At 41.8% G+C, this 19,265-nt stretch overlaps 1 protein-coding gene across 24 annotated transcripts in view; it reads right to left on the bottom strand.

Moving 5' to 3' along the window:
* The window catches only part of NRXN1 (neurexin 1), a 730,473-nt gene that overhangs the window by 125,384 nt on the left and 585,824 nt on the right, over window positions 1-19,265 (bottom strand). For all 24 annotated transcript variants that reach the window (XM_056356934.1, XM_056356933.1, XM_056356941.1 and 21 more), the window contains one exon: window positions 2,010-2,181. In XM_056356934.1, coding sequence (XP_056212909.1) covers window positions 2,010-2,181 — 172 coding nt within the window. The remainder of the gene's footprint in view (window positions 1-2,009; window positions 2,182-19,265) is intronic.

Genomic DNA, 19,265 nt, shown 5'->3' with positions numbered 1-19,265 from the left:
GAAAAGAGCCGAAAGGTGAAAAGGGGGAGGATGGATTTCAAAAGCGATTCTGTGGCATAGAGGAGGCATAAAATAGTACTAAAGGAAAGGCAGAGGGAATTCAAGGCCGACAGAAGTCTTGGAAGATCCAGCAATAAAGCACGCCGAGAGACTCTGCTCCACACCTGGTGAAGCAACTGAAAATGCCTTGAAATGCAGCTTGTGCACAGACTTCTAAAGGAAGCTCAAGAAGCTCCAATTTCTTGTTTTCCTTTTTCAAAGGAAACACCCACCCCTCCTTCCACTGCACTAATCCCACCCCAAGGAAAGCACTGTTTTCCAGAAGGATCTCCGTTCAGTATAAACAAGTTCTTTGTGCCGCCATCTGCAGAACTCAACTGCAGCTTGTCCTCCTTACAGCCACTTGGTATTTTCATGAATATGACATACAGAGAAGAAAAATATTTTCATGGTCATCATTTTAGGTAAAAATCAACAGAAACAAACAAAGAAAAAGAAAGCCATCCCAAACCTATTTTTTTCCTTTCTGCCACACAGGTCTGGACCACAAACTAAGACACACTCCTCCCCAGTTTCCAACATCTTATTCCAGCTACCATTTACCCAACACTGCAAAAGTTAGAAGACAAGGGGGATGTGGGGGAAACGGGAATATCTGACCCCATCACAGGACACATTTCATTCGCTATCCCCCTTCCCTTCAAGAATTTACCACCCCTAAGAGACGTGTCTAATTTAAAGCCATTAATTGTTCCTAACCACCAGAACTGTCACTCATTCATGAGTGCATTAGCACACAGGTGGGTTTTTTAACAAGTCCTGCTACACATAATTTCATTTGCAATGCATACTTTCATTTTTATTTTAAATTCTAAACTATTTCCAAGAAATTACCTGAAGGGTTATATTTCACCTATGAATTTTAAAAATTATTTTTATTTTTTAAAAAGATGGGTGAACAGCTGAACTACACAGCTCAAACACTACAGAAAAAAACCCCAAACAACCCAGCACCCTAAATGCTAATAACTAGTACAGGGAATGGCGTTTGTGTTCCTTATTAGTGAAACACACCCTCCCATCCCACTCCACCCCCAAAATGAAGAATTTTCTAATTTTAAGCAGATAAATCAGAACTGTCATTTATGAAATATCAGATATGCAAACCAGAATACCTTTCACTTACACCTCTGGATTTGCTGCCTTTTCTTTAATGAAATAAACACACAGACCAACTGGTAACAGGTAACATGCAGATTCGTAGGTTACCGTTAACAGCTCAGTAGTCCTAGTCAATAAGAAAGGGATTGCGTATCAGAAAAACCTGTTGCCTTTAAAAATGAATAAAATTAGTAACACAGTAATCCTCAGCGCATGGCATTTACATAAAATTAAATGTGGGCCCGATCAAGGCAACCCCGTATTCACACGAGCGGTCCTGTTCAAGGAAGCAGCATCACTTGCACAAAGGAGTATCCTGTAGTTTGCATTTTAAAGAAGGCATCTTAAGTTGGTCGGTTGGTTGAACAATTGATAACTTTTCCACCTGTTCGTCTGTGCCTGCTAGAACATTTCTGCTAAATTCATAAACTTCAGGCTGCTTTAATAACAACTTGTAATTAACAGAACACAGACAACCTTTTCCTCAGTGAACGTTTTACCCCATCACTTGGAGATCCATTTGAGAGTCACTTGACTGTGTAGCTTTTGTCAAAGCCTTTTTTCCCCCCCCTAAAACAATAATCCAGTAAAAACAAATGAAAACAAGAAACAAAATCACTACTTCATGCCTTGATAACTGTACTTTTCCACTTCCAGTAATAATTTTGCTTTAAAACTCACTTAGGAAATGCCATCATCATAAACTGCATATTGCTCAGGACTCTTTAACTACTTAATTAGCTACTAAAACACTGCGAAGGAGCTGATGCTGTAGTAGAAGAGAAGCAAAATGAGCCAAACTCCACACATCCCCCACCCTCTCACTCAGCGTTTGTGTAAGCCCTTACCTGCTGGGTAACGTTCGATAACTGGCCAGTTGTCCACCTGTAACGTGGCATTGCCACCACTTCTTGTGAAACGTACTACATGGTATTTTCCATCATTAATGATTGCGTTGATCTCTTCAATAGAGATGTCATCAGTTCCAACATTAAATTTAACTCCAATTTTTCCCTGGTGCTGCATATTAAAAAAAAAAAAAAAAAAAAAAAAAAAAAAAAGAGGAAGAAGAAAAAGAAGAACTAATTAAGAGCTGTTTTAACAAGAAATAGAGACAGTGTGTCATACAGGGAAAGGTTCCTAACAACATCTTCCCTCCTCTGATGGAACTTCTGAAGGCTTGCATGTGGCAGTGACAAGCCTCCTGACAGCTCAGTAAGTCTGGGACATCTCTTTGATGGCTAATTGATATTCCAAATGAGTTATTCCACCAAACTGAGCGTTCTCCTTTTCCAAGAGATTCAGACCAAGATGAGGAGCAGGGAAGGAGGAGAAACCCCCAGGTTTTCTTTCCTTATTCCCTCTCTCGCCTCCATGAGGATTCAACCCCATTTTTGCTTTTAGTCTTTCAGAAGGAAGAGCCTTGCAGTGTCACTTGGAAGAGGTCCAAGGATTTTCTGGCTATAAAACCCAAGGCCCAGCCCTGCACCTCCCCGCTCCACACCTCATCCATACTCTGCGTCATCACAACTGGTAACAGAAGAGCAAACCTTCTTTTTTCTAATGGACGGGTTTTTGCATCACATTGTAGTAGCTCCAAGTCATTAAGACAAGAACACACTAATTGACAACATGGACTCTCCTGGTCAGAGCCAGAGGAATTGAAAGGCATTTGTGACACAGGGACAACATCTTGTTTCTACTAAGGACCGAGACTAATTTATTTTTTTGCTGGGATTTTCCTTTAAACTCCCATGCCCAAGCGCACCTGGGGCCAAGGGGACTTCCCACGCACATTCATAGTCAGGGCCAAGGTTACAGATTTCCCAGATTACTCTGATCTGGCATGTTTTCCTTTTTATTGTCTTTTAATTATCAAGATGTTCACCCTAATATGACATTTGCATTTCAACCAAGTCCTTTAATGTCTATTAAAAGTTTAACTTAAGGGCTCTGTGATATTTTCTTTTCCTCCTATAAAGTCAATTCTATTACTGAGTAAGGATATTTATTAAATTGTGGAGAAAAAAAAAATGCACAGTATGAGATGAGGGGCTTGTGTGTCATAAGAGGCAATTCTACTTGAAATTTCATGGCATTGGTACTGGTATATCCTTCTTAAAAGTTTTTTTAAAAAAATAATCTTACAGTTTTTACTCTACCAGATGAAACACAACGATCACTCAGTCTTCCCAGAACCAGCTTCACCTCTCTCCATGCATCTTTTTTGTCTGCTCCCTCTTTCTCTGACTACCCTGGCACTGCTCCTGCGGGAAGTGCATCCCGCGGCTCCTCGCCTGTGGGAGTCTCCCAAGCGAAGAGCTCGGAGTTCTTCCACTGTATCGTATTGTCTTTTGAAATACCCGACTCCGTTTCCCAGCAGTGCCTGCGTATTCCAGTTACACAGCTAAGCAGCTGCTGAACACCTTTGGGAAAGTCTCTAAGCTTTTTGGCACTATCTTATCACCTCTTATGCTATGATCATTTTAAAAACAACAAAAGGACCATACCCTGCTGAGATTTGCAGAATGACTCTGAAAAGTATTTTTTCTTCGTCTTCTTTTTGCTTAAATCACATTCTAAACATCCCTCTTTGTTCTTTGCGGATTGTTTTCACATTTCTCTGTCGGCTGGTCCTACTTCCCCATGCCTACGGGGTGTCAATAAGGGATCCACCTCACCGAACACATCCTTCTTTTCCCCTTCATGTGAGCAATCTCCCAGATATCTTGGGAGAGTAACTGCAGCTCTATTTTTTTTGATTTATTTCTGGTTCTACTATGACTCAGAATAGATTTCACCCATTTTATCCCATGGATGCAGTAGCTTATTTTCTTCACCTGTTTCACCCACATGCTTACTGTCTTTATACAGAAATGTCTACAAAGAAATAGAACATTGTCCTGCCTCTGAAGCAATCTCCTTTTTTACTAATTTATGAAATGCAGAAAACCAGCATGTAATGATAATGGCATATGCCCCTTTCCACAGTACTTTCAAGAAATCAAAGGCTTTGAGGATTAAAAAAAGCTGATGCATTTTACAGCGATTCATAATTATACTATTCATAACCTACACTTTACATACCTGCTTTCCTGTTTGCTATATATATGTATAAAATTTTTTAGACCAAAAAATGACAAGGAAAAGAACCCACCTTTGAGCAAACAGGACAGGTGTAGGCAAAACGAAGTGGCATAAAAGCCAAATATATCAGCAGCTTTTCCAAAATAAGAGACTGTAATGCTGCAATGGTTACCAAAATACCATTTGTAAATGGCCAGGTATTAGCAAGTAAAATGAAAGCTTCAGAGACCTGAAGGCATACATTTAGCCTTCCTTGATATATTTTGATATATATATATACACATATATACACTTTCTAGTGAAAAAAACAAGTTTCTCTGACTTCCCTACATTTGTACAGAAGTACTGCGCACAGACACCAAGAATGCAGCTGCAATAGCAAAGAATATCACCTAAATATTTCATAACAGACTACACTGACAAACCTTAGCGCTATTTCTAATATATTTGTGTAGCTGAGAACATGAAAACCTCCATTTTTAAAGGATACATTTCATTTTTTCAGCACCTGTGGGCATTTATGTAACCTCCCATAAACCAAGGAAGCAAATCTGTGTTTCAGGTTTTGGTGTTCCTTATCATAACCATATTTAAGCCTGACTTCTAAACATCACGCTAAACATGACATGGACTACAAGCCCTCTAGAACTACAAAATAAATTACGATGCACAGCCCTGACAGCGCCTGGGCCCAGAGAGATGACGACACTACCACAAAGCAGTAAGTTGTGTGAATCAACCGAGTTGCAATAGGCGCCCCTGCATGCAGACGGCGGGTTTAAGCCCTTGCCATGCAGGAGTTTTTGACTCACTCCCCCCTCACTGCAAGATAACGTAAGTTACAGTATTTTTCATTTGTCACTGGTTAAGACGATGTGTGCCTATGGTTATTGTGGGTCAGCTGATGTGCAGTACCCCGCTGAGCTAACCTGATCTCAGCCCTGTGATGCTCAGCCTTATGGGCCTGTAGCACATTAGAAAGAACCACTTTGTATTTTTAGCCTCCTCTCTGGAGCAACTTGGTTGTGTGGAACGGGAAGCGACTGATAAAACTGAAACACACTAAATGATCATTTCTGCTCTGCCAGCCTCAGTTGCGTAGTGCAGTAGTAGAAATTTCCCTTTATCACTTGGTCATTCATAATGATCTTATTCTTCCTATCAGAAACAGCCTCAGACCAACGCAGAGTGAGAGGTTCTGTCTCCTGCACCCTGATGACAGGCACTACAGGAACGCCTGGGCATTACGAAGTACCACCACAGGTCAGCATCACTGTCGAGCGATGTTATCCTTGCCAGTGAGCTGAGGCAGCACAGTGTTCCAGGCTCACATTTTAGGAGGTTATGTTTGCCCACTAGCAAAGATGCTCATTTCAGAGCTCCCCTGGTAAAAATCAGCTCTGTACGCAGGGCCTGTACGAGCCCACCGCGCCACTTACAGTTCTTTGCCTACGTTCCATTTTTTTCAATCACCCAGTTGTGGGAGAGCCTAGCAATGAAAGCAATTCCTTTTCCTGCCGCGCCTTTAATCTAAAATGGGGAGGCCATAATAAGAGAGCGGAGACAAGACCGGAGATGGGAGAGCCCCCAATATTATTTTCAAGAGAGGCCAGAAGAGACGACACACCTTCAGGAGAGGAATGAAGCATGTCAAGAAGTAGCATAAACGTTTTTCTCTGTCTCTGGAAATTATTTTGAACTTCAAATCAGAAGCTGTCACGGAGGTGGCTGCAACTGTCACACCCCATCCCCATGCCCTGGGACAAAGCAGCACAGGGACCTCTGGTTCACCTACAGCCCATCTACTGACACTGAGCCCCAGCCAGCAGCTCTTCAGAAAAGCTACACTTTTGGTTTGGAGGTGCTTTGGCTGTGTAGGTCTCCTGTTTCTGAGGTCAGGGTGACTTTCTCTCCACAATACCCATGAAGGCAGATAAGCTCATCTGGTGTTACCTAAAGTACCCCTAGATGTTACTGCAACGTGCAACATTTTGCCTACGGTTTAACCTCTGCTGGGCAGCCACTTGTAGAAGCCCAGGCTCATAGGGTAAGGATAAACACGTTACCAGCTTCAAAGCAGTTGGATAAAAGCATGAGATGCATGTTTATCTCTAGCCCTACATTGCTAATATGCTCTGAAACACTGACATTGATGGCTCAGACAGTACAGCTGTGCGTGCATGCACATGTATGCACCAATCATTACAAAACATTTTGTCTTCCAAAGCACTGGCAGCTACTATTGTAATCTAGCAACTCCGGTGGAATGTTTTCAAGCATGTTTTATGAATTGTGTACACTAAATACTTCTACGTTGGCATTAACAGGCTTCTGATGAAGCACAGCGAATGCTGATGAACCCGAGAACCGAGCAAGAAATGTGAAATGCAAACCAAGCCAGCAGCTGACAGCGCGATTTGTTCCCTGTTGGACCTCAGTTCAGTGCTACCGATCTGCCAACTCCAAAAGCAGTAAAACCTATGCTAGTATAAAATATATATGTCTCTCTCCAGAATAACGGTATTTTCTATAGTATCAGCAAGGTTTTACTGCTCTCTGTAGTAATAATTCTGGAATCAAACACAGGCGTATGCATATTTGGCACAAGAGTAGTTTTAGAAGAGACCACAGACAACCTAAGCTCATAATACTTACAACCTTTAAACACTTCCAAAGAAAAGTAATAATACTGTGACTCCCGCAGGTGAACAAATAGAAAGAAAAAAAATTCAAGCTTGCCACTTTGCATCTTATAGTGCCAGTCCCTGAGGCACAACGTGCTGGTGAATGTGATAACAAAGTCTTAGAACTAACTGATGGTTGGCTTTGATTTTTGTATTTTTGAGATTTATTAAGGAAGAGTGAGATCATTTTCACTCAAATGTAATCAGAGGCTAACACTCTATATTACAGAGATGTATGCAAAGCAATTGAAATAATTTCTGGTTTTCCAAATCCTGTAAGGAAACATGTATGTAAAATTAGTGGTTTGCTGCAGGAAGCGAGGGGAGGGATACATAATAATGGGCAGAAGATAGATTTGAACTCCAAGATTAATTGAGTAACTACGTTTTAATATTTTGGTTTTATAATCCATCACCATTTCTTATCATCATCTAGTCTCTTCCAGAGGAAATGTTTCCTGGGAAAGACACAGAAAATATAAAAAGTCTGGGAAGAGTCCTTCCACTGGAATAGAAAAGATGTAATCATTCACAGAAGTTAATATTCTGAATATGGGTTTTTAATTTCATACTCTTAGGATTAATGCCATTAACCTAACGTCATAAATTATTTTTTTAAATATTTTTCTTACTGTTCTTCTCTATGAGAGGTGCTTAAATATTAAACCTAATATTTACCAACAGTAATCAAATCTGTTTACTTTTTAGTCGACTGCAGGACAACCCACTACAGGAACAGGCACTCTCCCGTCATCCCTCACCACAAGTGCCTACAGTCAGGTTTTGTGTCCCTCCACGAATTCAGAAAGGTAACCATTTTCAGGGATGGATTACAGCCTTCAGTGTACCAGTGCCTGACATACTACAGAAAATGTAGAAGGGGCTTGAAAACTCCCTTGGAGACCGCTGCCAGCCTCAGGTGGGCACTTTGAGCGAGGAAGGAAAGATTTTTGCCAATGCCTGACAGGGTGCGTCCACCTGGTATTCAGTCTTTGACAGACTGGCATCTGACCGGCATTGAGCTGTCTGGTTTCTCTTTCTTTTCCCAAAAGCTGGAAACACACAGGTACTGTGGAGAAGCAGGGGGGAAGGCACAACAAACCAAGCTTCTCCTTTCCTAGATGCCTAGTGAGGAGATGGAGCTACTCCCAGTGTTCCTTCTCAACAGTTCTCACCGTTCATTTGCAACATCCCTGATATTTGCTTGTTTCTTAATTTCACAGCTCTGTAGACCTCTAGGTTATGAGAAAATCCCACTTTTCTTTTTAAACCAAGCGCCTGGTTCTGATAATTGGACAGAAAAGCTAAAAACCCAAAGCCTTGCAGGCTACTGCACTGGCGGGCTAATAGAAAGAACTGAAAATCATGTTAAATCCCATGATTTTAAACTAAACGCTTGATTTTTCTCAGCTGGAGGTTTGATTCTCTGCACAAGTGACACTGATTTAATTACCCTCGCATCAGCTCTCAACAGCATGCAGCAAAGTGGGTTTCCCTCAATCCAGTCCTCCAGCAGTTTTGGCTGCTTCGCCTTCCTCATTGGACCTGCTTCTGGAAAGATTTGTTCTCTTTTACTCGATTCTCAGCCTTCTGGTCCCCAAGGCAGTGGGGCTGGAGGGATAAATGGTCAATACTTGCTTCCAAAATGACTTTATCTGCAGCTGACTGGTCTTTTCGAGCCTCCAGTACACAGCATGTTTGCATTCAGGAAGTTTTTTCGTGACTTGAAGGATATCAATTACTTGGCTTGAGTGGTGGCTGTGGCCAAACATGACCCTTGGACTCCTGCAACAAGTGCAGTCAGGGCTGTGGTACCTGTTTGCATGCCATCCTGGCATGAAAATGCTGCCTAACACTACGCTAAGCCACCATTCATGCTGTTCAGAGAGGAAAAATGTTGCCTGCAGAGCCACAACTGCTATCAGTATTCCCTGCAGAACCTGTGCATGCTCACCTCAGTGCAAACCCAAGCACACCTTTCTCTTGTACACCAAGATCCCTTCAGAGACAGTACAAGGCACTTGAAAAACAGATATATAATCACAAATACACAGCAACAGACCTTTTTCTCCACCCTTGATTTTGGGATCCTCAATCAGTTGTTCCATGGATTTTGTTAAAGAGAGATGGAGAGAGAACTTGCATCCTATTTTGCTCTCACGTTTTACTCAGAAGCTCTGTAAGATCATTTCATAAACCTTTAAATGACCCCAGTTTCATGCCATTAAGTTATCTAGATTTTCTAAATCAATACAGAAATAATAAAAATTCATTGTTCGCCAGATGCCCCTGGTTGACATATAAGAAATAGCACTGTCACTGTAACAGTATTATGTATGCAAATACATACAGATGCTACCAGAGCTATTGCTCTCTTAAATGTTGCTCTATAAAAATTAAGCAGCTTCTAGCCTTAAACCACTGACCCTTAAAAGAGGTAAGTGAAATATGGGCCCAGCATCACGCTAATTTATGAAGGAGGTGTACCTGGGAAAAAAGCTGCCTAAGTGGCTTACTAAGTGGAACAAGTGACACATGACTTAAACCAATTTTTTTTATATCACCAAATGCCATATGTGCCACCACAGAACAAAATGCCTGGAAAGAAGGCATTGCCGAGGCGTGTGCTGCCCCAGCATTTCAGGCGGGAACGAACTGATCCTTACGGCTCTGAAATAATGGCTTCTATCGCTTTCTGCTTTAAAATAATTGTCCTCCCAGTCTACTTTAAGTGTTGTTAGGGCAATTCAATTTATACATGAAGCTCAACAAGCAGAAAATGTAGAAATATTTATAAATATTTATAAATCTACAATTCTGACACTTCAGTTCTCAGACTGCAGTTTTCCTCTTTAAACACTGCAATTCTCACCGCTATATATCATAGCTGTATTATTTCAAGTTACTCTGATGACGAATTACTGAGACAATACAATTACCCTAACAATCAGCCCCCCAAAATGCAATAGTTATGGAAGACATATGGTGTACAGCCCGCAGCAGCAGCATACTGCATCTTATTATCCACTCAGCATCATTACTGCAGTACACAAAATTAAATTTTTCTGAGAAAATATGCAGTAAAGAAGAATTCAAGTAGTCAGCCCTTAATGAGGTTACTTTCGGTCAAAACCGCAGGTTGCATGGAAATGTCCTGACCTTGCTTGTGTCTCACCACGGATTCCCAGTTGTGGTGAGATGGTACAGATGGGTTGAAGAGGCTACAGATGCTGCTACACCAACCAGAGCCTAATTTGAAAGAAAATAAATTCTTCTAACTAGCAGCCAAGGTAGCTCACATGCCTTGACTTTGCTCTGGCACACTTATTTTCCACGTAGGCGGACACCTCTGAGCTCGTGTAGCTGAAATGTAGCATGGCCAGCCTGAGGAATGGCATACTCATTGGGAGCTCCGGCTACTCAAACTGACCTCCCCACACATACAGCAACATGTGTTTCCAGATGAGCATGGTGAGATTTGAAAATTAGGCTTGCTTGCCACTTTTTTATAATGCTTTTATACAGAGGTGATTAAAATAGTGTTCCTGGGACTGGATACAGTCATCCAAAGGTATAAAGATACTTCTAGGAAAAATGAGTAACACCTTCATATCGGTACAATCTAATTCACACTGGAAATTGTGCTGGTTTAAGGGTATTGATTTCTGTGCTTAGAAAGGCTTCACAGAACTCTTCTGATAATTTGTGTGTCTGAAACAAATCCAAAGTCAGAGTCAGTAGGAGTTGTAAGTAAGTGGGACCAGAAGCAAAGAATCAGCAAATTCTCAAGCAGGCTTTCATGCTAAATGATTAATAGCTGTATGATCAACACACATGCTCATGAAAACACAAGTAATAAACTTTTGAGACTCTGGGTCAAAGGCTAGTCATATCAAAAACCTGTAAGGAACGATTAAAACAAAATAAATGGTATTAGACACCCACCTCCTATTGAGCTTTAATGAAAACTGAACACCTACCTGCCATTCATGCCTTTGATAAGCTTCCCTTTAATATTGATGACCATCTTGAATACTTCCAGATACCTACCACAAACACTGGGACAAAGTACTTTTTAAACACTCTTTATATGCAGACTTTGCATTTAAAACTTTATTGTTCTAATTGCCTGTATGCAAATGTATTTCCAGGACCGTTTCCTAACCCTTTTTTCTCTTGCTTTGGGGACTCCCATTGGAAACAACCTGCTCCTGATTCATCTTGGCTGCTAACTGCTCAATACTGACATGGACTTATGTCAAAGAAAACTGAAAGAAAAAGCAAAAAACCCAGCCCACAAAGTGATTTTAAAGCTGGGCATCTGAATAGTGGACCTAGATTAATATTCCTGCCTCCTATCTGTAAAATGAAAAAAACACATGCTATTCTCACTTCAGAAAATTGCCTATCTGCAACAACTGATGTCTGCAAAGTAGTTAAGCAGAAATAAAGCACACACACACACCCTCCAACAACAACAGAAACAGTCTTGGAGACAACCGTACAACAGAAATGAGAAGACGTCACACAGGCTATGTCATTACAGCCAGCAGAGCTCCAAGGCGCCGCAGGTGGGGTTCGGGCTCCCTGCACAAAGGCAAGCCCTGGGTGTTGTTTCTGGGTTTTTTCTGAGCAGTCCGTTCCCACTCCAGCTTCCTTTCTCTTGTCATCAAGTGCAGAGTCATCCTACGGCAAGCTTTAATACCGAGTCTATTTGTCTCAATGGTAATAGCATCCTTTATCTATCCTTTCTTCATCCTGACGTTCTTTCAGAATCAAACCCAATCTGACGATTTCCCTGCATGCTGTGCTGAGGTGCACAGCGCGGAGCAGCCCATCATCAATGCTACAACACAAGATCTCACGTCTTTTGATCACTTAATGCTGCAGAGCATGTAAAAATGCTTACACCGAGTACATGTAGCACATGAAGTGATCAAACAGCGTTGGTTGACTGGACTGTGAAATCCAAGGGGTAGCTGGAACGGAAAACAAAATCTGATCGCTACCTCCGTGTTCTCTACTGCCACTGCTGCTAGCAGCCCCAAGGTTTGAATGACAATGCTTTGGCATCTTAAAAAATGAAACCAAACCGAAAACCACCCTGTGGAAGAGAAGTGCCACAAAGTGATGAAAGGGCTGCGCACGGGAAACCATTGGCATTCACAAACGGATTCTGCAAGGAAGAGCTCTCTAAGGGAGCACTGCAGAAAGGCAACGTGCTCTTCAAAACGCAAGAAGCTTACAAATAAACTTAATTCCATTTAGAAGAAACCTGCCTGCTATGTGAAAAGGCTAACCCCAAGCAAATCAGACAAAGCCAGGACAGGATTTCACCCACAGCAAGGGAGCTTTGCACAGCAGAGTGCAGGACTGTCGGGCTCTGAACACCTCTCCGAAGCAAGAAACAGTCATGAATGTTGTTGTCTTCACCGGAGTGATCAGCATCAGGCCTGAGTGATGCCCAAATACATTATTTGTATTCATGAACACAACGGCATTTTCAAAATCCCTAACAGTATATAAATTCCTGCTTTACAACACGTAGCACAACAGCCAGGAACAGCCAAAACCGCAAAATGCATCATTATCTCCAAACCGCACAAGGGAATGGAACAACGTCACCCTTTTAGCTACAACATTTTTACTTCTCAAGTACTTTACAATAGACTTTCACTTGGAAATTACCACCTTGCAAATGGGGTCTGTTAGGCAGCCCACCACCAACTTTTCAGGGCATTATCCTACCCTCACCAAGAGTGCACTCCTGATCTCTGCGCTCAGTGCATCTACTTTCTTCTCGTTGTGGTTTCTTACATACCTGGCAGACATTTACCCCTGAAAGTTAAAGTCAGGAGTAACTCCACTGAATTCAAGGCCACTTCAGACATAGTAACATGGTAAAAACAGAACATCTCTCATTAGAGTTACTTGTCACTTTTTCAGAGCTTCTGCCTTTTACCACTGTTCTCGCATATTTCAGTGTGGAAGAGATGTGATGGTAAAATATTTGACAGACAGCTGGTGCAAATGATGTGCTTTCACTATTTTTATGAAAATACTGGCTTTACTAAGATCAAAGTTCTCCTAGAAAAAAGCTTAGTACAAGCCAGACATATAACTGTTTTCATTTTCATACTTCCACAGCTTTAAAGTCTGTGAGGAACTATTTGAAAAGAAAGAGAAAAAAAAAAAAAAAAGGGGGGGGGGGGGGGCAAGATTTCACCTACCATAATACATTTCACCTACAAATACACCTCCCTTCCCCACAGCTCAGCCACTCCACAACACAACCTAGCTGGCAGCTATATCTATGATGTGTGACATACAAATCTTTGATTAGTTGAAGGCTGTAAATAGCTTTTGCTGCTTTTTGGTCAGATAAGCCTCTGCAAATACATCAGGGTGGCAGGGAAGAGAACAGGCATCTCTGAAAGGGAAGGAAAAAAATAAAAAAACACAAAGAAAAAAAAAAGCATAGACGCACTGAAAGGGGATTTATGGACCTGTTGGATCAAGTCCCACTCTTAAGACTTCCTAAAAAACATAGCAGGAGAAAAACTCTGCATCTTAAATAGCCTTCTGGGCAGCTTATGTTTGAAACTCCTTGTGCTCTGCAGCAGATAACCCACTGTCTTGCTGACTCTGCTAGCATCGCAGAGGTGAGGTTTCCACCTGGGTGAACTAACCACTCTTGAGCAATTTATTCAAGAGCATTAGACGCAAAATGGCTTTGGTACAGCGCCGGGCAAGGTAGGGGTGTGTGCATGCGTGTGCGGCCGTGCACACAGACAGCCTTCCAGGCATTCTTCTGCACTCTACGTGATAACTTCAGGGCTAGAAAAAGCAAACACTATTTCTTTTTCTTCTCTTATTTTTCCAAATTGTCCTTTGCCCACAAATAGTCTCATTAAGCGGTACAGGACATCATGCACAATTTTTTTCACATGAAGTGAAGCTAGCTTTTTGCCACTTCTGCTTTGCCTGTGCAATTACTAACAGATTTCTTGGCTCGTTGACCATTGGAAAGGGCATTTGTGATTGACAGACCTCCCCAGTAAGCATTCTCCCATTTCCTCGTTCAGCCCCGTGCGTCCTGGGGACTGCTCAGGCAGAGCATGGTGCAAGTACTGTGTCCACCCTGCTGTGAAGAAAGTCCACAAACTCCAGCAGACAGAGTGCACCACAAGCAAGGAATCCATAGGAGCTGCTCGTCTGCTAAGCTATGCTCCTTGTGTTACAGGAGGCCTGACTTTGCCTCCTAGATAATTATAATCCTTTGCTGTGCTGCATCCCACACTCAGAAACTAAACTTGAAGCAGACAGAGACAGGCACTAACAATCAAAACTTTTTCCACCTTCTTTCACCAATATAAATACGTGGTGATCTAGGGATGTCTGCAGATGCCTCTGTGTGCGTGTGCTTGCAGATCTGTATGTTTTACATATGCATACGTATAGGTACGAATGGCGAGGTGAGACACAACATCCCACTGCACAAACTCCATATAGAGGGATGAGAATAAACCCCAACGTAACAGATATTTGCCGTTACTGCTTAGTGAAAGGTGCTCAGGTACTAAGATGATGAGCAGAGTAGAACCACCATGGTAAACTGGATTCTATGGGGAATGACAGTATTAAATAATACATTTGTTATCACCTCAAGGCACAGAATAGGTTACGTGCTTTTTTTCTTTATAAACACGTTGCAGAAGGGTGAGGTTTGCAGAAGATGTACATTCGCGAGGTTTGCAGTTTTATTCTTTGACTGATTTAACTAACGCTGTTCTAATTTAAAATGTCTTCAGTGTATCAGTTTCAGTGCTGATGGATGTTTGCCTCCTGCAGAACACTATCCATTAAGAATCTTACTCTAACCATAAAACTAAAATAACGCTCTGTTTGTTGCTAACAGAAAGACCAAACTATAATAAGGATTCCTGATTAATTACTTATCAAGGAGAATTGACCTTAATTAGGGTCAACTTCTATGGCAGACAGCTTAATTTATTCTTTAATTTCTGTGTGTGAACACATTTCTCTCTACAGAACAATTGATTCACAGCTCAATTGGAACTCTTCAATTGTTTTGGTGGTTTTTGTTTGGGTTTTTTTTGTTGTTTGGTTTTTTTTTTAACAAAAATAAATAAAAATGGTGTCTTCTGAAACAAGTATATCTGTTTGGAGTTAGACCCAGCTGCCTTAGGTAACTAAAATTAATGTTTCTTGGTTTTCACTTCTATTATCCTGCTGAAACGATTCCTGCAGAGACAGCACTACTAGTGGGATCTGGGCAGCTCTCAGACCTCCTGGTATCCTTCAACTACCTCGCTCAGGTGCTGGTACCAGTGCAAGAGTGGGGTGCATCTCCACACAGACAAACATTCAGGCAGTCAGCCCATGCTCCATCATCCCTCCAGTGCCCTTCTCCCACAATTTGAGGGGAATTATTTCAAATTATTTTGGATACGTTGCCGCAGCTAATTGCCATGTCTTTGACAGAAGCACAGATCATTCTTCTAACTTTTTTGTCTGCAGAAGTAACAAGGAAGAAGCAGTAACTAAAATACTGGGCAACGTGCCTACTATTTAATAAAACACCTAGGGGTGCGCATGTTCTACAGTCATTAATGAGACCGATACATAGCACAGACAACCCCAGGTATGCGTATGTGAGGGACAACTGTGGCATTAGAGAAAAATCAGGCTGCCAAACTTATCCGAGAAGACAGAAGAAGAAGAAATCCACAGCAAATCTTGTGCCGAGATGTGTGCTGTCACAGCTAGATGTCTATCTACATATACCCCAAGGGAGGGCAGCTGGATTCTGCTCCTTCACATGTATCCTCATAACAGTTATTTCAAAAGATTAATTTCCTGAAAAATAAATAAATAACATTTTAAAAAAAATATATCTCCCCCTCTGGCATACCACTGAAGTGATTGCATTTGGGAAGGTATCATTGATTCACTGTTTGCAACTACAAAACTTTCACTGCTTATTATAATTACCTCTTTAAAGGTAAAAAATACCTTTTTATTGTAATTATAATTACAATAAGTACTTATTAGTACTAGCATTGAGTAAGAAAAGGTTCTGGCCTGATGCTTAGTAACTGGGACAGATAAAAATAGGAAAAAAAACACATATGGTTTCCCTGTGAACCATTGTTTTATTCTGGAAATTAATGAAACACAACGTGAGACCTCAGGATGCAACTCATGCAGAGATGGCCTATGATCCACTAGAAAGGGTTGCTTTCAAAACTTTATATTAAAAAGAATAACTGGGGAAAAAAATCCATAACCACCTATAAAGCACTTAATACTTTCACAGTTTTCTAATAAAGGAATATACCCCAAACCCAATACACTGAGGTAAACCTTCCATATCCAGCATCTAACTTCTTTGTCATTACTGTCCCTGATGGACAATGGACTTAAGGTTTGTTGGATACAGAAGCAAACAAAAAGCGCGGGGAGCAGTGCAGCAGGAGTGGCCTTGAGCCTTCAAGGTTTAGTTTGTGATTTATAATCTTAAAAAAAAATAATATTCTGGCCATTTCTAATATGTTGATGAGAAATCTACCATATGAGCTAGATTCCAATTACTAGTGGAACACTTTCACACCACGCTTACAACTTGAAAAAGCCATCAAAGCGGAGTGAACCCCCCGCCCCGGGGCGGCTCTTAGCTAAGAAGGATTTAGCCTTGGGTTGGGAAACACCGTACTCTTACCCCCGTGTCCTTGCAGGCTGGGGTACTTCCCACTCCAGCAAGCCCAAGCATTCCCACCCCCAGCCCCCACAACCGTTCCAAAAGCAGAAGCAGATCTGCAATGCTGTTTCTATACATTCTCCTGCTTCCCCCCACACCGAGCTTTCCCGGCCGAGCTTGGGGGGTTGGGTTTTCTTTCCCCTTTCTGGGGCACAGTCTGACAAAACAGTGACCCCGCTCCACGTCTCCCTTGCTCCTGCAGAAAAAGCTGGATAAAACGGAACCGTAACACGAAGGGTTGGGTCAGCAGAGCACGACAGCGACTTCAGGGCTCTCTGAAGACACATTCGTGATTACAATATCAACACACTACAGTGTTAAAACACCTTCCACACATCCCAATCCTAAGAGGCTTCCTATGAATCAGTGGCATTAGATTATGAAATTAAGGTTTACTCTCTGCTTGCTCTCCTTTTTCTCATCTATCTCATAATCTACATACTGTTCCCCCCGCTCCCCAAAGCACCTCCAAACATACTTCTCAAAGAGAATATAGTAAAACACATGGACGTAAAAAGTACTACACACACCCCTGCCTTGGGCAATCCTTTTAGGGATATTAGTGTGGGTAATAATTTGCTTTCCTTTAAAAAGCAAATAAGTGCAAAATAAAAAACGCAAACACAGAGAAAATAATGCAAAAATGTGTACTGAATGATTCTGCAGGCTTCCAAAATAATTTTATATTATGTGGACTTAGAAGAACAATTCAATGTAGATACTGGCTGCAAGAAAAGTGTTTTATACCTTCTTGCTACCACCAGAATAGCTTCAGCAAACAGTTCTAACCAACCCAGTGAGCCAAATCATAAAGCTTCAGGCAGTCATGAAAAACTATTGATTTTTTTAAAAAAAAAATCAACCATTTCTTCAGCTGTAAATTTCTGTTGATATGTGACAAAAATGTGCAAGTGGCATTTGCTAGTATAGCCATTGTGGGAAAAGCCAAGATTGCAACTTCTCTGGCTAAGCTGCTGGGAAGTTTAATGCGGTGAGCTCCAGCCAGACTTGGATCAAACAAAACACAACATGCATGTTTCCCAACAGCAATAATCCAAACCCAGGTTTTCAGACTGTGCTGGAAACAAAACTACAGCAAGAAGAAATGGGATGAAGATTTATTTTTTTTATTGCTGGGAAACAGACTTCTAACAACCAACCACATGGATTTATTTTATTTTTTTGATGTTAGATCATCTATCCCATGTTGATACATGACTGATATCTCCTCCTCCCCACCCCCGACTGTGCTCAGGGCTAAGGGGACGTGAGCCCTGCTTGCTTTGGTTAGCGTGTCTTCATTCTCTCTACAAGCAGGGACATTCCAAAAGCCAGGGCTAGGACATCCTAAGAAAGGATGCCACAAGACAGAGCTACGTGTCACCCCTCCCTTCTCTAAACATCAGACTTACTTTCCTTCTTCCTAACAGCAGAAAAAGCTCATTTCCATCAGAGCTTGGAGTCTCTATTTACCATCAGGTGGGACAACCCATCAGATGGGCTCTGCCAGTGCCTCTGGGGTGACACCAGCCTTTTCAGGCTGAAGGTGTCTGCAGCACAGGCTGGGCCTCTCTCAAACAACAAAAACTATAAAGACAGGGTAATAAACTTTCAGCAGTGACTAAGGTACTCAAACCCAAAGCCGCCAGCAGCTGGTGCTGCATACAATGCTGCATCCTGACTTTACTGCTGCTCTTAGATACATGAGCTAGAACAGTTTGAGTAAATCTACACATAATATATTTGCATTTCTGGCTGGCTGCACTGTGGCTTGCACTCAAGATTCTCATCTTAAAGATGCTGTTGAGAAAACAAAGGTTGGGGAGGTCTCAGGGGTGCAAACTGATCATGGTTTCTAAAATTATAAGGACTGAAACATGAGTGTAATTATTTCTTTTGCTGTCCGAGTAACAGAATGAGCTACTGAAATTGTATTATCAGAATTTCCAACCAAACGCAGCAAAATATAAAAGGGCTGTGTGTTTGACCAGCGCCCGGTAACTCAGACACTCAATACACGAGAGTAAATTGAGTCTGGATAAAGCCACACCGCAGCTAAAAGGATAACAGTAATTTATTGCAATTCAAACTTGAGACAATTTCCTTCTGGACCTTCACGCTTTTAGGAGCCCAGCACCTAAAAGAGAACAGAGATTGGAAGCTCCAAAGATTCCCCACGCTTTGTACTCTCTCTCCAATGCCCGGGGAGGCTGCATCTTGCTCTGTTTTTCAGCTGCTGCTCACACCACTTTCTAAGGGTGGGAGGGACCCAATCCTGCCTTTGGTCCAATACTGTAATTCTTGCAAAGAGCTGTAGTACTGTTTGCACGTTGCAGAGCCTCATTCCCTGGCGATTCCCCAGGTTGTCACCAGCAGCGAGGCAGCGCAACGCGGCGGGGGGAAGGGGGCTAACAGAGGAAAGCCCGCTGCCATGACTCGCACCCTAATGCTGGCCTCGCTGCTTCTACCTATGCTTCATATTACGGAAAAGAAATACATAATGAAACCCACCAAACACCACGAACAAAACAACCCTCTCAAGTCTTCAGCGA

The sequence above is a fragment of the Falco biarmicus genome, chromosome 12, assembly GCF_023638135.1.
Source record: "Falco biarmicus isolate bFalBia1 chromosome 12, bFalBia1.pri, whole genome shotgun sequence".
Classification (NCBI taxonomy): domain Eukaryota; kingdom Metazoa; phylum Chordata; class Aves; order Falconiformes; family Falconidae; genus Falco; species Falco biarmicus.
The sequence above is the reverse complement of the archived record's forward strand: the minus strand, read 5'-3'. Positions and strand labels throughout refer to the sequence as shown.